The sequence below is a fragment of the Camarhynchus parvulus genome, chromosome 8 (assembly GCF_901933205.1).
Source record: "Camarhynchus parvulus chromosome 8, STF_HiC, whole genome shotgun sequence".
Classification (NCBI taxonomy): Eukaryota; Metazoa; Chordata; class Aves; order Passeriformes; family Thraupidae; genus Camarhynchus; species Camarhynchus parvulus.
The window spans coordinates 23,958,212-23,979,242 of NC_044578.1; the positions used below are offsets into that span (position 1 = coordinate 23,958,212).

General features: G+C 45.5%; 1 protein-coding gene across 2 annotated transcripts in view; it reads left to right on the top strand.

Annotated features, from left to right (window-relative positions):
- The first annotated feature begins 6,990 nt into the window (after positions 1-6,990).
- HMCN1 (hemicentin 1) overlaps positions 6,991-21,031 on the top strand; it is a 164,438-nt gene continuing 150,397 nt past the window's right edge. Inside the window, exon 1 of one of the 2 annotated variants that reach the window (XM_030953930.1) lies at positions 6,991-7,761. In XM_030953930.1, the coding sequence (XP_030809790.1) occupies positions 7,506-7,761 (256 nt within the window). In that variant the 5' untranslated portion in view covers positions 6,991-7,505. The remainder of the gene's footprint in view (positions 7,762-21,031) is intronic. The other variant, XM_030953929.1, reaches the window with a different exon arrangement.

The following is a 21,031-nucleotide window of genomic DNA, read 5'->3' on the forward strand; positions in this document are numbered from 1 at the left end:
AGTAGTTTTATTTCATGATTTATGATCAAGGATGCCAGGATCTCTTTCACTTCAGCTTTTTCAGAACACACCCAGAGAACAGCTCTATCTAATTTCTGTCATGGGGTGTTGATTTGATGCTGAACCCTAACTCACTCCTCCTGAGAATTTAAAACGAGAAGAGTTCATTCCAAGGCATGAGGTGCAGTAATTAAGCTCATCTGTCAACTGCATTCCAGAGGATAGCTCCAGATATGAGAGGAATGGGATGCTTTGTGATTTTATCTATGGTTTGAATGTCTGTCATTGACTCCAAAACAAGTTTGTGTCTGTAGAGCCAAAGTGGCAAAGCAGCTGCCCTTTGTAACAGGATTATGATACTTGAAGTAATTTCCTCTTCTTTCAGAACCTATTCTGGGTGTCAGCCAGGAAATATTGCTGCTTGCCTGACAGATAAGGGATTGCAGAGCTATGTTGTGGACTAATTCTGATATACTCTAAGTAAATACATTCCCCCCCCCCCCCCCCAATATAAAAAGTACTCTTGGTTTTTGAATTCTCCTATCACTAGAATCTCTCTGTGCAACTTAATTTACTTTCCAGAAAACCTTCCTATAGAAAAGACTTATGTAAATATTAAGTACAAAACATTTGGGCATAGGGAGGGTCTGTGTGTATCTGTGGTGTTTGCTGCTATTTTAAGGTTGTTTTCAATCTCACATGTGAAAAGTAATTTCATTTTATATTCTCTAACTTTATTGAAAATAAGGCTAAAAATCCATCGTTTCTCTAATCCCTTCTCATAACATTTCATTGTGATGTACCAGCAGAGGGAGATCATGTTCTTGATCTTCCTCTTGTTTTCCTAACACAGCCTGATTGCCTAATTGTAAATGTATTGATAACCCTGATATGGCCAATACAATATGTTGAAATTCTCCAGAATACAATCCTTGCCAAGGAAAAGATTTTAAAACACCTTTAAAAATTATTTTTCAAAAAATTCCTATATGCAACAGGCAATTACTCCAGTGGTGAAAGCAGTAACTGTGTAGTAATTTTATCTGTTTTCATTGAATCATGGAATTGTTTAGGTTGGAAAAAAGCCATCCAAGACCACTGAGTCCAACCATCCTCCAGTGACCCAAGTGCCACATCCTCACATTATTTGAACACCTCCAGGGATGGGGACTCCACCACTGTCCTGAGCAATCTGTTCCAATGCCTGAACACTCTTTCCATGAAGAAATTTTCCCAGAAACCTCCAATCTAAATCTCCCCTGGTGGATCTTGAGGCCATTTCCTCTCTTCCTTGTTTTTACATCTACACATCTAGATTTCTATAAACATAATTTGATGTAAAGTTCGTGTGTGCAATTTAATGCATATACATGGGGATTTCTTGGAGAAATCAAATGGGAGATCTCTATGGACTGGAAAAGGAGCTCCAGGTGTTTAGGGTGGATGTGGACACCCATGGTGAGTGGAGATACTGATATTTTAGGGACAATAAACCCCACACTGCCTCATGCACTGTATTTAATACACAACCACAAGTAAGGTTTGCATGATGACATGGCTTTGGGTAAAATAGTTTGGAATGATGGATAATTAGCATGAATTCCCCATGTGCAGAATTAAAAAATTTAAGTATGTGATTTATTGATCTTCATGGAGCTGAACTTGAAAAATGACCTTTATTGCATGGTTCTTCTTTTGCTTTCAGTGTGTGATAATGTTCCCAGTGTTTTAATAAAGAAATACATTACTTTTCTCATTAAATATTTAATATATTGAAATCTCCATCTGTCAGTTTATCTTCTCTTTTGTTTTTCCAAGTAAGCAGCAGAGCAGGTCCTAACTTGGTCCTGGTCTGGCTCCATAATTGTATTAATGAAGGCAGCAACTCTGCTTCTGAGCCAGAAACAAAACTTTTGACCCCTGACTTCTATGTCATGATCACAGGATGGCCTGTTTTATAAAACAAATGTTTTATAACCAAAAGCAAAGTGATTTCATCTTGCAGATGAGAGATGATTCAGTGCTACAGCGGGGTGAAATGGTCTCTTGGCTCAGGCACAGGGTTTGTTAAACAAACTACTCCAGTTGCTACAGCTACTTAGGCCTGTGTCTCACTCTTTTTCACTGGGATGTGAGAGTTTGAAATGTGTTGAACTGTGAATCAAACTGACATTTGTATTTCAGCAAACCTCTGTGGAACAGAAAGAAGATTCAAAATGGCAGAAGTGTCTCTGCAGGACTTCTAGATTCTTCGCAATCTAGAGCACACAGCATGTTACAATATCCCATTTTTACAACTTCTACATGAAAAACTGCCTGTCATCAGAAATGTTTGTACTGCCTGTCATCAGAAATGTTTGTACTGGCTGTCATCAGAAATGTTTGTAGAACACAGGGAATTGCTACCATTCACCTGTCTGCTCTGATTCTGCTGGAAAGCATTAATTGGCAAAGCCATGAAATATTTAGAGCAGACTGAGTTTAAAAAGGAAGCAGGAACCATAAAACACAGGAAGGCCAGAATTCAGCCAGACACTATAGGTGTGAACATTTCAAAACAGATTTCAGTTCCCAGCTCATCTCCTTATAGCTGTGGGCTAGGAGTAGGGAACATAGCCTGTAGCTTAGATTCAGAGTCAAACTTTTTGGGAAAGTGTAGATCAGAAACTTGCAGTTCTTCATCACCTGGACGATGTAATAAAACATTCATTCCTACACAGAAGCTAGAATTCAAGGGTTTGTTTCCTTAACTAGGGCGGGTTGTTTCTAGTCATGTGGATTCTGGAGAAAACTCACAATGTATTACCCTTCTGAAGAGCCAGAAGGCAGAAGAAGAAGAAAAGTTACATACATCCCATTTTTAAATTAATCACAGTTTTTATGTTGTTGGCAAAGGTAAGGTACCTCACAGGAAGCTGTGAAACCTCTGTGACTGAAAGGCTTTGAGATTGTTCAGTATAGAGGCTCTCTGGTTCTGTCTGCAGGACAGCTTTTAACCATGTCCAGTGAGATGCCTTGGTCACAGAGCAGTGAGATGAGTACTAAAAACACACTGACCACGTGTGACAGCAGCTGCACAGCTGAAACCACAGGGCACAGGCTGGAAAAGGGTCAGGGGTTGTTTGATCCCTTCAGGGTCTGAACACTCATCATATAATGGCATTCACATTTCAAAATCTCCCCCAGAAGCTGTGCAGGTCTTTTCATGGTCTCTGTAGATGAATATGAAGATTATAACAATATAACCACAGATTAATCTATCAGCCCTTTCTCTTTTCTGCACCTTGCTTATCTTTCCTTGCAGATCTCTAAGCAGCAGCTCCAGTGAGCTTCATTACCTGCTTTCAGACTCCTGACATACCTGCTAATTCCTGTTGTAGCATTCCTGTCCTGGGATAGCACTTTAACCCTGCCCTTGCCAAAAGCAGCATAGGTTCTGCCTGCATGCAGGAATTTGAGACAAAAAAGGTTATTTTTGCTTTTAGAGCAGTGAATTTGCAGCTCTCATATACAGGACCAGAGTGTCTGCATACATAAAATACGAAGACAGGACTAAACGTTGGCTAAGAAAATACAGTCAGTGAACTGGAGAGATCTCACTCTACAATACACACACTTCCCACAGGGAGAGCCAAAGCCACCTACCTAAAACAAACAGCTCCTTTTCTACAATTAATCGAGTTCAAACAAAAAATAAAGAAGAAAAGGAGGGATGAGACTTTTAGGAGGAGTTGGAATAAAAGCTTTAAGTGTATAAAAAGCTTTATGAAGTTCCAGAGGAAACAAAATACAGTCAAATGTCTGTGACAAGGCAGTCCAGAGTATCTGGGATACGTGCAGAACTTGCTGGCCAGGAGAGAGGTGTCGTGAGAAAGAGCTCTGGTGGATGCAGCCTGCTGCGAGTGGTCCATGGGATCCCAGGAGGAGCATCTGTTTTGGGACCAGCAGTTGCTCTGTAATTAGAGAGCAGCATCAGCTTTAAAAACAATCATTTTGATGTTCTCCTTCAGATGGAAACTTGGGTTTTTGAAGAGGAGTCTTGTTTATTATAAATGAGGATGAAACAGCCAGCTCTTTCCTCATTAGCAGCCACTGGACAGTAACTATTTTTAGCTGCAAATTACAAAATGGAGCAGATTCAGACAGAAGCACAAAGGGTGAAAAGTATTTCCTTCCCAGTCTTCTAAGCTAGAATACAAATTTTATTCATTTTAACTGAGATGAGCTAGAAAAAGGAACTAAACAACTTAATTCTTTACTCCACCTCAGCTAATACTTTACAACTGTCCAGGATAAATACATAGGGAAAGACTCATGGACTGTTTGGGTTGGAAGGCACCTCCAAAGGTCAGCTTTACCCACACTCCATGTGACAATACAGGAGTGTGGTGGCAGGGTGTTATACTATTAAGACCACATCTGTTGGATTCTTCCATGCTCCCAAATTGCATAAAGAAAATGTTAAATTCCAGCCCCAAAACAGGCACAAAAAGGTGATCAAGGTGAAGCTAGAAACGCTCAGAATTAGGAATTGTGAATACAACTGAAATGTCTGTGCATATGAAGGAGACTCCAGTGGACCTCGTGAGGGTGGCATCTGCAGTGGCAGAGCCAGGGCTGCTCCCTCTGGGGTACCCTGACCCTGTTCCCCTCCATGCCCTGCCCACAGCCCACCCTGACAATCCCCAGGTGTTCCTGCCACGGAGCACTCCCACAGTGCCTGGCCTGACCTCAGAGTGCCTGTGCTTCGCTCTCATTCTGGCATCATGTCAAAACCTTACTGGAGAGCATGTCAGAAGGAAAACAAGGATTTTTATTTTTTTTTTTCAATAGATGAATCTTTGGCAAACTATGAAAACCATTTCATTGGAGAAGAAGAAAAAAAGTTGTTCCTCTTGCTACAGGACTTTCTGCAAATTTCAAACGCCTGCTGTGAATAATAGTGTCAGAGCTTCCAAGCTGCAAGGCTATTTTATAGTGGAAAGTGTGAGGCAACCAAAATAAGAATCAGTTTCCACTGTTACACAATAAAGGTTTTGCTTTATGTGGTACCTTAAAAGCCATGTTCAGGGATGTGTGTTTTGGGACACAGAAGTAGGTACCCTGGAGGGTTATTTTTTCATACAGCCATTGGGTTTGTTCTTTCTTGTTCACAGCAAACTGGGAAATAATTTGGGACAGAAAGAACACGATGGCTTTCTTTATGATGCAAAACATAACAGGAATTTCTCCTCCTAAAGGACTGAAGGCAATCCTTAAATCCAAATGCTGCCAGTCCTTGGGATGTTCAAAATACATATTCCTATTTAATGGCGTGAGTGCATCTCTCCTTACACAATTTGTGAGTATTTTTGACAAACCTGGTCCTAGTTTTCTGCTAGCAGAGTTACAGATGAGACAAGTTTTCCATGGTTTGGGGTTTTATTGCGAATGCTTTGCACAGCTCTGGTTATGTGCTCCCTTCTCATGACATCAGTGCTGAAGGGGAGAAAGAATGTAAACATCTGCTTTTTATAATGCAATTCCAGGCTTATAACTTGATTAGGATAAGCAATGTTTCTACATGATTTATTTTCCAGTCACAACAATGCACAGTTTTAGCAGCAGTTTGAAGATTAGTAAAATAAAGATGGAAACTAATGAGGTAAATCCTGCTTCACGATCTACCTTTCTGAGCTGCACTGAACATTGTGCAGAGGCTGGGGATTTCCCTCTCATCTGGTTTTTAAAATGATGTCCTGTTACTCCCCACAGTGCAGGAGGCAGCCCATGGCAAGGAAGCTTACACAGCAGCACTGAGGTGAGCTGGAGCAAAGGGAATTTGGCTCGTGATTCTCTATGGAGCCCTTCTGTGTGGCATTGGGTCAGGACTGAGTTTTCCAATGATGCCTGCTGGGACATTGCTGCATCCCTAACAAATGAGGCTTGAAATATAAAACCTCTAATCTCTTCCATTGCCTGAGCAGAGTTAAAACTCCACTCTAGTCACTTCCCTTCCTTCGTTTTCTAGGCTTTTTCTTGCACCAGAAAACTGACAGTGACTGGTGCCATTGTCCTGGTCACAGTCTGGAGTCTCTTCTACTCCCTTTAAACCATTAAATTTAAGGATATGCTCATGGGCACTGAGGAGGGCTTCAGTAGGAGTTGTGGATGTGTAACTGAAGCCAAGGGACCGCCAGGGTGGTAGCACATGTCAGAGTGATTTCAGTCTTGTATCACGTTTCCAATAATGAAACACTAAAAATCACAGAATCCCATAATGGTTTGGGTTAGAAGAGACCATAAAGCTCATCCAGTCACACCCTCTGCCATGGGCAGGGACATCTCCTACTATCCCAGGGTGCTCCAAGCTCTGTCCAGCCTGGCTTTGGACGCTGCCAGGGATCCAGGGGCAGCCGCAGCTTCTCTGGGCACCCTGTGCCAGGGCTTCACCAGCCTCACAGGGAACAATTCCTTCCCAAAATCCCATCTGACCCTGCTCTTCTGGGACGAGCCGGCACCGCCACCCTCACCTGCGGCAGGTGCGGACACAGACCCCGGGCCGTGAGGGACAGGTCCTGCTGGGGCTGCCCGGGGCGGGGGCCGGGAGGACCCCAGGTGAGGGAAGGACCCCGGCGTGAGGGATGGAAGCCCGGAGTGAGGGCGGCACCCCAAGGTGAAGGAGGGACCCCGGGGCTGACGGAGGGACCCCCAAGTGAGGGCGGGACACTAGTGAGGGAGGGACCCAGGTGAGGTGAGGGATGGAAGCCCGGAGTGAGGGGGGGCCCCAGGTGAGGGAGGGACCCGGAGGTGAGGGAAGGAGCCAGGTTAGGGAGAGACTCCAGGTGAGGGATGGAAGCCTGGAGTGGAGGCGGGACCCCAAGGTGATGGAGGGACTCCGGAGGTGATGGAGGGACCCCAGCTGCGGGAGTGACCCCAGGTAAGGGCGGGACCCCAAGGAGGGGGCGAGACCCCGGCGTAAGGTCGCGGACCGCACGTGAGGGCAGGGGCCGCAGCGGGCCACGGGAGGCGGGACCGGGGCGGGCGCCGCCTCAATCCGCAGCCGGTGGTCCCGGGGCGGCGGGCGCAGCTCCATCCCCGGCCCGGCTGGCAGCAGCGGCCCCGCGGCACGGCCGGGGCTCAGCCCTGTCCCTCGGGGCGGCGCTGCCCCAGCCCTGCCCGGTAGGGAAGGCGGAGCGGGGCCGCAGCCGCGCGCAGACAAAAGCGGCGGCGCTTCCTGCGCCGCGCCTGAGGGGAGCGGGCGGTGGGCGACGGGGTCCGCTCTCCCCTCTCCCCGCTCGGTCTTTGCTCCCCTCGATCAGTCCCCGCTTCCCCGGTTCATCCCAGCGCTCTCCCCGCTCCGTCCCGGTTTATCCCCGCGCTCTCCCGGGTGCGTCCCGGGTCCGTCCCGGATCCATCCCCGGTCTCTCCGCGGTTCGTCCCGCTCTGTCCCCGCGCTCTCCGCGGTCTGTCTCCGTTCCCGCGGCCCGACTGCCCCCGGTGCCTTTCCCGGGGGTGCCGCCGCGATGGCAGGCGGTGGGAGCCCCGGGGCGCCGGGCACGGTGCTGCTGCTGCTGCTCGCCCTGAGCGCCCGCGCCGTGCCCGAGCCCGAGGCGGTGCCCGAGGGAGCCTCCACCCTGGCCTTCGTCTTCGATGTCACCGGCTCCATGTACGACGACTTGGTGCAAGTTATCGAGGGCGCATCCAAGATCCTGGAGACATCGCTGAAGAGACCCAAGCGGCCGCTGTACAATTTCGCGCTGGTGCCGTTCCACGACCCAGGTAGGGCCGAGCGGGACCTGGCTGGGGCGGGCAGCAGGGAGCTCCCGAGGGCTGGCAAAAGATTGGGTTTCCTGCGCTTGCAGGGACTGGAGCCTAAGTATTCCTGTCCCGTCGTAGTCGTTCTTGCCGCATGCGTTTCCCTGCCGAGGGCGAGTAACATTTTGTGACCACCACCTCCCTATCTTACTGCAAAGCTTCCCAAAGCCTTCAGGATAGACTGGAGTGGGCTCTAAGTGCGCTTTGTGCACCAAGGAGTAGTTAAGGGATCAAATACTCCTCTTAATTGTCCAGATACGAGCTGAAGTAGCGTCACTGAACTGCACGTGTAGTAGTAACGGTGCTACTGAGTTATTTTAAGAACGTGAATAATGCAGTTGCACTCTTCCTCTTGTTTTATGATCCCATGTTTACATTCAGAAACTTGCAGAGAAATTAACATGGTGGGGTTTTTTTGTTGTTGTTTGTTTTTGTTTGGGGTCTTCTTTCTTTTTTTTTTTTTTCCCTTCTGCTGTACATCGTGTGTTCCTCTCTTTCAGCATCTGTTTTTTGTTCCCTTCCTATCCATTTTCTCTGGCTTTCTTCCTCTTTGCTTGTCAAATTCTTCTGTTGACTTGAAGAGGAAATAGGAACAGGATGCCTCAGGCTGGTGATGTGTGCTGTACTGTGCAGTAAAAACTCTCTTAAAAAAAGGAAAAAAGAACCAGAAAGTGGGAAAAAGCCCTTGATCTTTTGGCTTTAGTTCCCATGGAATATATCAGAATATGCTCAATGCTTAAGAGTTCCATTTCTGCAGGAATGTCAGCAAAAAAAGTGTACATCCTCTCTATTTCCCCCCAGTCACAGATACTTTTGCTTACAAGATATATGTTTGCTATTGGTGTAAATACATTAAACCAAATGCTTAGAAAATTAGAGGGAATAGCTTGTATAAGTTCTCTTTTTTTTCTTACAAAGAGTTCTTCATTGTGGTATCAGAGTGTTCTACCACAAAAAGGTCCTTACTGTTTCCACATTTGGTGTCATTTTCTTTTTGTTTTCCCTCTGTTCCCCCTGTCCCCCTGTTTTTTGTTAATTTATGGAACAAACTTATATGGGACTTAAAAAGCATCATGCCACAGAAATAAACAAGAAGGGAAAGATTTGGGTCAAGTGTAGAACCTAGAACTCTTTTATATCCTTCTGGAAAATCAAGTTCACCTCTTTGGAGCTCTTTTTCCATGGAATGGTCAGAAAATCAAAGAGGATGGGTTAGGAGTGTTTTGGTTTGATTTTCTCTCAATGCTAGCTTATCCTCACTTTAGTGAGCAGAAAGGAGGGGTTCAGGGTAGGAGTTGATAGTTCTCTTTTTCAGAGTGATTGAGTAACTATTCCGTCCACAAGAGCAAGAAGATCTTGTGTGGTGCACTTCTAATGTGCAGGTTTGTGTGGTGGTCCTTTGTTCTTGTGCATGCTCAGTAGAAAGAAGTCTCAGCTTTCTCTCATGGGTAGTCCTGTGCTTAGTTTTCATCACAGACACTTTCCCTTCGTCTGTTTCAATAGCTCCTGTTTGCTTTCTCATCTCATATGTTTCCATTCAATTTTTCTTCTGGTCACTTTCACCTTTTCAGTCCTTTTTTGTGTCCTCCTCACTGTCTTTGCTCCCACTGCCTCTCCAGGTTCTTTGCTTGTGTTCCAGACTGACTCCTTTGACCATGCTTTGCTGTAACCACCCCTCCTTGCTCTGTACAAACCTCACCAGCAACAGATCCACTGCCACCTTCCCCTGCTTGAGTCACATTTTCCCACTCACTGACTCCTTGCTTCCTTGCCTCCTCCCCCATTCCCTCTCCTTGCACAGGAGATCCCTTTCCTTGGCAACTGTTAGACTTCATTCAGTGGAGTGACTGAAACTTAAACCTGCAGAGAACTGACCTGCCCAGCCCAGAGCTGCTGGCAAACGTGCCTCAGAGTATCCTGTTACACCTCTCTGTGTGGAAGTCCAGCTTCCCTGAGGGGGCCTTGCTTCTTAGAGTGATGGATAACTTGTGAGGGCAGGGAGCTCTCTCAAAGTGGAGGATGGACAATTTTCAACTTCATTTTGTCCTGGTTTCTGAAAACTACTTTTTTTTTGGTCTTTCTCAGTTAGAAAGACACACCACAGGCCAATGTCTTGAATTTCATGTATGTGTAAGGTCCAGATGACTGCTGGTCATCTGTACCCTACACCTGATGATGACCATGCTGAGGCACTTGAAAAGAAAATGTAAGAAATGCTGTTGTGACCACTTCAGCCTCTTTTTTTTCAATCTATAGAGAAGTAACTTCACTCAAAAACCTCATAAAAATATTGCTTGGCAACTATTTCATGGCATCCAATTCATTTACCTAGTGTTGTTCTTTCTGAAGGTTGCTCAACTGAATTAATGAGCATGAAGCTATTTTTTTTCACAAGATGTGCTGTTATTCACTTAAATCTTTTTCCAAAAAAGAGCTTTATATGTAGCTGCCTCACACGCAAATTTTCTGGATGTTTTGGTGAGGTGCTGTGGTCCCTGGGGCACATGGGACTCTACAAGGGTACAGATACATTTGGGGCTCAGATCCAAGGAGCTTCTCTTTGTATAAAGGTGCCCTGATGCAGATACACTATTGATAGGTAATTGCAATTTAAGTTGGGTGTGGATTTGGTTTTGAATTCTTTTGTTTTTCTAGTTTGTATTGCAGAGTGCACTTGGCATCCCACAGGGTAAGCTGGATTGTAAGTGATTTGGTATAAATGCAGTCTAGCAGAATATGGGAGGATTTTTAAATAACTCAAAGTGTTGTTAGTGCTGTATTGAGGCACTGGAGCTTGTCCAAGGAAAGGAATGGAGCTGGGGAAGGGTCTGGAGCACCAGGAGGGGCTGAGGGAGCTGGGAAGGGGCTCAGCCTGGAGAAAAGGAGGCTCAGGGGGGACCTTGTGGCTCTGCACAGCTCCTGACAGGAGGGGACAGCCGAGGGGTCGGGCTGTGCTGCCTGGGACAGGGACAGGAGGAGAGGGAACAGCCTCAGGCTGGGCCAGGGGAGGCTCAGGTTGGACATTAGGGAAAACCTTTTCACAGAAAGGGCTGCAAAGCATTTGCACAGGCTGCCCCGGGCAGTGGTGGAGTCCCCCTCTCTGGAGGTGGTCAAAAACCAAGTGCATATGGTGCTTGGGGACAGAGTTTAGTGGTGGTGGTGTTGGGTTGATGGTTGGACTTGATGATGTGAAAAGTCTTTTCCAACCTGAATGGTTCTGTGATTCCATGATTGTGATGTGCCAAAGCACTGGGGTGTGTGATGGTAGGTTTAAATGTCGTGTTTTCCCTGCTGCAGTGGGATTTTGGTGAAACAGGAATACAAGTATATTTTTAGTATCAAACCTGAGGCTTTTGGCACAGAATTATGGCTTACGGAAAAATTTGTCATGGGTTTCACATTTCTATACCGTGTACCATCTGGTGGGATGCAGAGAGTTCAACTCTGGAAAAACCTTTTGCTTTGGATTCTACTTTGTGAATAACCATGTCCAGTGCTTTAACAGATTACTGGGAATTTTTTTATTGTGGGCTTTCAATGCTTAAGTGTGATCACAGAACTTTTGTAGATAGTGAAAAGGGCTGTTGACTAAGAAAGCTCTTGCCAGACTTGTGTTCAATGGAGAAACTGGCGTGGGGGGTGGAAAATTGTCCCAAATTTAAGAAGAGTTGGCACAGGAAAATTTTGAACTGGTGCTAAAGCTGGAGATCAGCAAATGCTTTTGTAGTTGCGTGTTGTGGGTCCTGATGTCCTACTAACTCCCATTGTATCCTGTGGAAATGGGATTGGACTTGGAATGTCTTTATTTAACATCTGTGGCCAGCTTTGCTATTTTTTCTTTATGCCATTAAGGAATTTTGGAATGGAAAATAAGCCTGAGAGGACTAATTCATCCCTATTATTTTTCTCTAAAGCTAATGGAATTATACCAGTCATAACTCACTCTGTGTGATTTAATCAAGCATTCCTTTAGTGTGAATGGCTATTCTATAGACCAAACTCCAGTAATTAATTAAGACAAAAATGAAGGGAATATGTAACCTCTGGACTTCTAGGGTAGAGAATGGTGTTTGCCTGTTCATAGTCTGCAATGTCTACAGAACTCTGAGCATCTCCTGACCCTTTTCTTACAAATCAAATAGAAAACACTGTGTGAGAAAAGGGGAAACATTAATAATGCTTACTTTAGATGGGAAAACAGTATTGAACTTAAGTCACATAGTAAGTGTGTGAACAAGGAATATTTTTTTTTCCTTGATCCCACTCCTCTCTTTTGAGAGAGTGAAGCTCTTTACTATTTTAAGTAAAGTTATGCACATAGTGAAGCATTTAGTTATGTTTAACTGGAGTCTCCTTTAACAGACTGGCAGGGTTATGTCTGTAACATGGTTAGGCTGCTGAGCCACATACTAGCTTGGATCAAATTCAGGAGGTCATATGAAAAGTCTGGGAACTTTGGGTTTTGCAGGTTTGATAGATTTTTTTAGAAGTTATAATGAAGAAGTAATGTTTTTTCCAGAGGAGGAATTCTGTGAAATTAAAATTAGGCTATTAGTGGAGTTAAAGTTTTTCAGACTTCCTGGCAGAAAAAGTACTGTGGGTATGCAGATGGATAATGGAGAGGGGAAGGCACTCCTGTGTCCTTGCTGTACCCTCAGCTGGATGGTGTCACAGCTGATGTCACTGCCTCTGCCTCTCACATCCAGCTCTCCTGACAGCCCTTCTCCCATGTGCTGCCCTGCACTTCTGCATTCTTCTGTCACTTCAGGTCTTTGATCTTGGGCTTTACTCTCAGATTTATGGATGTCTAAATTTCTCAGGCAGAGGCTGAATGTGTGTAAATCAGTTGGAGAAGATGAAGAATGACCCTTCTGGTATAGCCTGAAGAAGAGGGGCATTGTCTTCACCATTCCTTCTGCTTCCTTTGGGGGGTGGAAGAAGTACTTCAAGACTTGTTATTAGTTTAAGTAAAGAACAGGAACATGGCTGTGGAGAAACACTCCTGTAGCAGTGGTTTTCAAAGCAGGGAGAACAAGTTTAAGGGAAAAGTGGTATTGTGTACTGGTATCTGAGTTTGCCCACCCCACGGAAGTGGGATGGGGGCAGCATGAGAAAAGATTGGTGTCACAGAAGCTGTGGCTGCCCCTGGATCCCTGGAAGTGTCTGAGGCCAGTTTGCATGGGACTTGGAGCAACCTGGGAGAGTGGAAGAAAGATCTTGGTGGGCTTTAAGATCCCTGCCGACCGAAGCCAGCCTGTGATTTTATGATTTTAATGAAAAGGGAGACAGCTGAAAGAGGGAGAGGAATATGATCCTGTGTTCCTGTCCATATTCCAGAGGCCTCCCTCCCTTCCTTAGTAGGTAAAACTGCTTAAAACTGTTTAAAAACTGTCTTCTGTTTGAACTAGACAAATTATTAGGTTGCCCAGAAGATATAAGCTGCTTACCAGTGAAGTTTCTGTGGGCAAATACTTTGTACTGGGTACTTATCAAGATCCCATAGTTTTTATAGGATAATGTATTGGTTTTGCATAATCTGATTTTTGGTAGCAAGGGTGTCACAAAGATGGCTCCTGTGAAAAGCTCCTGGAAGCTTCCAACCATGTCCAGCAGAGCCAATCTCTGATGGTTTTGAAGCTGGATATGCTGCTGGCCAAAATTGGGCCAATGAGAGAGGCTGGTAACACCTCTGTGATGATGTATTTAGATAAGAAAATCAAAACATAGTCGTGGACTTTTGCTCCTAGTCCAAGAAGAGGAGGAGGTGAGAACATGTGAGGGGTACAACATGGCAACACCAAGGTCAGTGGAGAAGGAGGGGCAGGAGGTGCTCCAGGGGCCAGAGCCAAGATTCCTCTGCAGGCTGTGGTGAGACCAGGGTGAAACAGCTATGCCCCTGCAGCCCGTGGGGATCCATGGGGATGCAGAGATCCCCCCACAGCCCATGGGGATCCATGGGGGATGCAGAGATCCCCCCACAGCCCATGGGGATCCGTGGGGATGCAGAGATCCCCCCACAGCCCATGGGGATCCGTGGGGATGCAGAGATCCCCCCCCCACAGCCCATGGGGATCCGTGGGGATGCAGAGATCCCCCCACAGCCCATGGGGATCCATGGGGATGCAGAGATCCCCCCACATCCCATGGGGATCCATGGGGGATGCAGAGATCCCCCCACAGCCCAGTGGGGAGGTGCCCATGCCAGAGCAGGTGGATCCCTGCAGGAGGCCCTCTGGCCAGGTGAGAGGGGCCCTCTCAAGGGCAGCTTGTCCTTAGAGGACTGCAGCCCGTGGAAAGAGAGCCCCACGCCACAGCAGTGTTGGGAGGGCTGTGTGCCCATGGGAGGGACTCACCTTGTGGCTGGTGTGGTTTGGCTGCTGCTCTTGAGCAGCTGGAGAAGTTCACAGGGAACTGTCTCCTGTGGGAAGGACCCCACAGTCTCACAGGGAAAGGGCTCCTCTCCTGAGCAGTGGAGGAAAATCTCAGTGATGAACTGACCAAAACCCCCATGCCCTGTCTCCCTGTGCTGTCCGTGGGAAGGAGGGAGGGAAGGGCTGGGGGAAAAAGGTGTTTTAAGGGCTTATTTTACTTCTCCTTATCTTCCTCTGGTTCTGTTAGTAATAAAGTTCACTTTGCAACCTTAAGTTTGCCCTTGAAGTGTTTTCTCCCAGTCCTTATCTCAATTCACAAGGACTTTGTTAACTTTTTCTTCCTCTCCTTTGCCCAGCTGTGGCAGGGGAGGATGAGCAAGCGACTCTTTTGGGTGCTTGGCATTGGGCCAGTGCCAAACCACAACAGACAGAGAAGAATTGCCTCAATTCTCTTTGAAAAGAGTAAGGTCAGAAACCAAGAAAATTATGCTCTCCACTTAATTCAAGTAGTTGTCTTACTTGAGAGTTGAGTGGCTCTTATATTGCTACCAATATTGAAAGTGGGAAAAAAGGTGCTAATTTGGGAAGTCTCATCTCCCTCTTCTTCTGATGGATCACAGAATACAAGATTAAAGCTGGTGACAGCTGATCTGTCAGAGCTCTGTGTTTTGGTGGCCTCAAATTTGTAGACATCCCATCTGAAAACTCAAGGATGTGTAAGGATTTGGGGTTTTTTAGAAGCTGGTTTATCTTGGACTTAGATACACAGTGACAGCAATAATGAGCAATAATGTCCAAATTCTGAGTTTTTTCCTTGGTGTTTCAGGAGAGGCAGTGTAAAGGTACAACTGTTCAGTGCAGCCTTGGTATGTCTGAGGGTGAATGATAAGCAGACTTGGGCATAATAATTGGGAATTCTGCTCTTTTGTGCTAAAACCGATGAAGTATTGCTATTAATATTTCACAAGTGACAATTTCAATGGGAAATACTGCTTCCCTAAGGCTCAAAAACTGCTCAGTGTTGGTACCATTACCAAGTGTTATTGTTGCTGTCATCAGGTGAGTGGCTGTCACCAATGCTCTGTAAGTGAAGAGCTCTGGGCTGATAAGGATGAAATCTAAAGCACTTAAAGACATTTTCCATCTCGGAGGCTTCTGGGATAACTGTACTGAGCCTGTGGGAAATGAGTGTTTGAAACCTTATTGTTGCCATTAACAGAGACATTGTGATATCTGTAAAATGAATTCCCTGTGATTGCATGGATGTTTTCTTGTTCCTCTAGAAGGATTTATCTGGGGTCCCTCTAAAAGTAGCTGCTTATATAGATTAGAGATGACAGTAAGTATTGCCAGTGCCAGAAGCTCCAAAATCTGTGAGGCAGCCAAAATGTTGAGACAAGATCCAAAAGCCTGTTAGAGCATCATTTACAACTTATTTTTCTGCTGTCTTAACTCTGCATGTCCAGCCCAGAAGGTATGCACAAGGGTGAATTTCCCCTCTGGTTCTTGAATCCTTCTGGCAAGGGGTTATTCTCCCTGTTTTTATTTGAAGATACAGTAGAGATTCTTTCCTTGGGAAAAAAATGATAATGCCTCAAATACATAATTCTTTTCTGCTTTGAATTACAAATTATTTTTCATGTTACATTTGAGATTGTTGCCTACAGAATTTAGAAGCTACTTGTTCTATTTTGCTTTGCTCTCTTTGGCTCCAAGTGGTTGTAATTCCAAGGGAAGCTCTGCAGCTCAATAACAATGTATTCCAGTGCTATTCTGTCCTTCTAATTACTACTGATGTCGTTTATCAGGTGAGCCTTGCTGTTTGTCAGCAGTGTGCACCTTTTCCCTGGAGCTGGAATTTGCATAGAGGATACTTCACCTGTTGAGTCCCATGTAGAAGTCACAGTGCCCTTGTTAACTCAACTTTTAGGTACAATTCACAGAGGGATCTCCTCCCAGTTTCTTAACCACTTTTTAAACAAAGAAACTTCCTCATTCACCTTCCTCTCTTCTTTCCTGCACTCTGAATTTATCTCCCAGGGGTTACAGCAGCTTGTATTTCACACAATCACACAGAGAAGGCAAATTAATCCTGTTCATGGCAGTAATTGTTTAACACTGGCTACGGGTCTTGATGGGAGCTCTCTGGTATGGAAAGCAAAGAGCAATTTCTACTGCTGCATTGCATCTCCTGGATTGGTTTAAATGCACACAAATCACATTCCTACTGCTGTATGAAAAGCAGATATTTGATGCAGATCCTCAAGTACTTTTAAGCTTTGAATAAACTGTCCCTCCCTGAGGCTGATAAGTGTCCCATTTTCATCTGTAGAAAACAACTGTTTTCTGAAAATGCATGGTAATGAAGTAAATAAGGAGCCATGAATATTGTACACATCTTTATCTCACTTTAACTGAGGCAATAGTGTTGATTGTAAAGAGAATTGTCACAGAAATATGACAGGAAAGTTGAAAAGGAGACCAATCAGAGTATTTCTCTCTTGAGATGCTGAGCTTCCTCTTTTCATGTGCCAATCCTAGAGGAAAACTAGGAAAAATATGTCTTTGCTGTGGGGAATTAGAATAATAGAATTATTAAGAGAGGTTAATTGTTAAGAGGTTGGATGAGACTTCTTAAGATCATTGAGTCCAACCACTAATCCAATGCTGCCATATTCACCACTGAAGCATGTCCCCAAGTGCCATATTGACATGTCTTTTGGGCACCTGCTGGGATGGCAACTCCTTCACTGCTCTGGGCAGCCTGTTCCAGTGCCTGGTGAAGACATTTTTCCCAATATTCAATCTTAACCTCCCCAGGAGCAATTTGAGGCCGTTCCCTCTCCTCCTGTCCCTGTTCCTGGGAGCAGAGCCCAACCCCCCTGGCTGCCAGCTCCTGTCAGGAGCTGTGCAGAGCCACAAGGTCCCCCCTGAGCCTCTTTTTCTCCAGGCTGAGCCCCTTGCCCAGCTCTCTCAGCCACTTCTGCAGTTCCAGCCCCTTCCCCAGCTCTGTTCCCTTCTCTGGACATGAATTAATAGTGAATGAATGCCTTTAGGTAAGAGAATGAAGTTGAGTTCTCAGGACAGAACGAAGGAAAAGAACCACCCAAGACCTGAAAACTGGTGAAACTGACACTTTGGTCCTTAATTCTTGCTCTGTGTGCTGCACTGCTGTCCAGCAGTACTGACTTGATAAGGAGCAGGCATGAGGCCATGCCCAGGTGCCTTTGGAAGCTCACTGTTGGGTGATGCAGAGGTGTGCTGTGTGTTACCTGTCCTGCAGAGGGGGCATGCAGTGATGGGACTCCCTGTGCTGATACAAGTTGTGTTTGAGCTTTTTTTAACTGATGGGGAGCAAAAGGAGTTTCTACTGGGTTGGTGATTTTTTTCAATGCATCGTGCAATGTTCATTCTGCATCCTGCTGGACCAACTTTTTAGAAATCTTAGAGCTATTTCCCCTGTACTGTGAAAACAGGGAATGGTCAGGACCCAAAGGCTGCCAGAGCTCCAGGAGCTTTTGGACAATGCTCTCAGGCACAGGATGGGGTTGTTGGGGTGTCTTGTGTGGGACCAGGGATTGGACTGGATAATCCTTGTGGGTCCCTATGAACTCAGGGTACTTTGTGATTCTATGACTTGAGGTCCCTGTCATCTTTTTTCTTCATTGTCCTTTATCCTTTGTGTGTGTATCAGAGGCTGCTTGGAATTCATACTAGAGTGGATTCCACTCAGGGGAGGATCTGGCTAAACCAGATTGAAGACTATGGAAAAGGAGCAGATATTTCATTTAGTTAATGTACTTTGAATGTGGCCTAAAGCCTGGCAGGAGGAACCCTTTAGACAGAGAGCCCTCAGATGCCAGTTGGTATATATTTTCCAGTCAATGATTTAATTGTTGGCATATGCTGTGGCTTTGGTTTTGAAGGAGACACATGCATCAGAGGAAATATTGAGAACATATGTTTTTCAGTTTGCAAATAGCAAAACAATTTCTCTGTTGAAAGAGAGTGATGGTGTTACTTGATCAGCTCACCATGCCTTGGTAATCAGCAGTTTTGTTAGAAGGAATAGGATGGATTCAATGAAATATGCTCTGGGCTGGCTGCTTTTTGTGCTTCATTACTCCAGCCAGGGAGAATGTTTTACCCCTCACTTACATTGTTGAACATAATGTGTTTTTTATAACCATTGCTGGTGTTTAGGATTTCCTGTTTGAGGTGTGCTGCTCTGAGATCAGATTTACGAGATCCTTCAGTGATGCTGGCACTGAATTCATGCTGTGCAGTTGTTGTTGGGTGAACTCTGGGTCCAAGATTTGCATTTTGCAAAGGGATTGTTTGCAGTGTTGCATTTTTAAGGGGGATCAGAATGGTTTAGGTCAGGCATATCCCCTTGTGATCCATGGTTAAGCTTTTTTTGTTGCTTTTTGAGGGACATGAGCACCATACTCTTTGGTAACTGGTTTTGCCAGAGGAGAAGCACCATGACTTCATGTTTCTGAAGCACTTGGATGGGATCATGTTATGTCAAGATACATGAAGCCATGGCACTGAGGACAGGATTAGTCCCATTTCACTTCAGGCACTTCACTGAAGACTCTCAGCTGAGGGGCTGGTGACCCAGAGGCTCTTTCTGTAAATCACAAAATGAAACTGGCACCTTAAGGAGCAATTAATCCCCTGTGAATTTTCAAATACTCTTTGGAGATGTCATTTGCTTTCACTGGTTGTAGGGGAAGCAAAGGTTAGTTCAGTCAAAGCCCTGACTTTAGAATATAGGAAGTTAATTGAGAGGTTTTCTTCTTTCTAACATTCTGCGCTGGGCTGACTGTCCACATAATAGTCCCTGAGGTTTGCTTCACACCTAGGTTTTCATCCTACCACATGGATACCAAGGGCTCTTGTGGGCAATAGGTTATTCCCACATGGTGGTTCCCTGGCTCCCATCAGCAGCTGAAGAAGGCCCCTGGCTGGGCAGCCCAGCACACCCTGAGGGCTCCTGTGAGCCTGCCCTGCTGAGGGCCTTGGTGTGTGTCTGATCACGGGGCTACTCAGGAGCTCGTGCACCTCCTTTGCCCTCTCCACAGATTATTGGCAGGGTTTGAACCTTGGGTGTTTGGAGACCCCTTCTGTGTCAGCTGAAGGAGTGACACTGGCAGCTCCAGGGCGGGCAGATAGTGCCATGGGACAATTCCCAGGCAGGGGCTGGGATGCACCTGGTGCCGTGTGCTGCCAATGTAAACAGGCTGTGTGTGTTCAGGTACTGTTCTGTGTCCCTGTGCTCCTCCATCTTGATTTGCTTTGGCACCTTGGTACTCCTCTTCACTCTGACTGCTTTGCCAAGTTGTGCCCCTTCTCCTACAACATTCCTAGCCTAGATTGCAGTCTACAGGCATTACTGGTAAGATATATGTGTTTTTGGAAATGACATATTCCCAGACAGCGAGCCAGCATGCGTCAAACATTGCAAACAACCAGAAAGCGTTGAATTTACTCTCAGTGATGTGTCCCTGTTAGCAGGCTCATCCATTCTCGCTGGAATCGTGGCTTCCTTACCATTTGCTCTTGGGAATAGGCCAGTAAGTGTGTGATATAGGTACAATGAATGAATATTATGCAGCATTAAAAGCCAATTTCATGTAGCCTGATGCATAGTGGAGCCAAATATCAACTTTATGGGATAAATTACAAGCAGCAGAGCTTGCTCAGCAATGAGAGGTAACCAAAGCAGAACAGTACCCCAGTTCTCAGCCTGGAAAAATGCTGCTGAAGTGGAGTGAGTGGGGGTGGGTTTGCAGCATGGAATGAAAATGAAGGAATGTCTTGTGTTGCTGTAGTCCCTGCTAAATGTCTGGGCTGTTTGCTCGGCATAGCAGCTCTGAGCTGTGACTGTAGGTTACTGCTGGACTCCTGCCAGCTTGTTTAAATTAGATTCCTAGCCTGGGGCTGGGGTGGTCAGCAGGAAGCCATTGTAATTTTCATGCCTTGGACACCAGTGTATTTTCATGAGCTGAAGTGTCTCTGGGGATGCTGAATATCTCTGAAACATTTCCTGAGTTCTCTTAAGCTCTGCAATGGTATGTCCGAGTCTGTTTTCCAAAGGATGGAGCTTTTTGTTTAGTTAGTGAGGTCTTAGTTCACTTGAGTAGTATGCTTTTGCTGTTGGAACTTAGCGAGGAACAGAAGAAGAGGAGGAAAACTGTGCAAGAAAAATGATGGGCTCTGTCTTAGGACAGCTAGGAGTACTGTAATTTCTTTTATGCCCCCATATTAATTTGTATTTCTGTTTACTAAGGTTTCATGAGATTATGACTTTAGGCTACTGTGTCAGAGCCAGGTTTTTAGGCTGCAAATAGAGGAAATGTTTGGACAAGCACACAATTTTAGGTAAAAGAGCAATAGCTGGAGCACCCAGGCAAAGAACCTGTGATTCTGCCCATCTTTGGGCAGATCTTTTCCCATTTTCTGTTACTTACACCAATACAATAGTGGTGGGATTTTTAATTAGAGATCTTTAGCATCCTTGTGCATCCCTGACTAACTGCTGTCATGTACCAGAGCCTGAGTACCAGAAACACAACAAGAACCCAGGGTGATGTCCCTGGTGATGCCCTGGTACTTTGTTGAATTAAGACAGTGTGCACTGGCTGGGATAACATTTGGGCTACTCTCCTACAGCATTTGGAGAACATAACAAGCTGCTTAGGCAGTGGTGCTTGGCCAGGATTGTTTACTCCTGATTGAACAGCACACCACTTAAATCCCTACATCTCAATGTCTTAGGATATTTCAGTATCTGTGTGGTTTGCTTTGTTTTGTTGGTTTGATTTCTTTTTTTTTTTTTGAGCCTTGGGTTTTTTGTT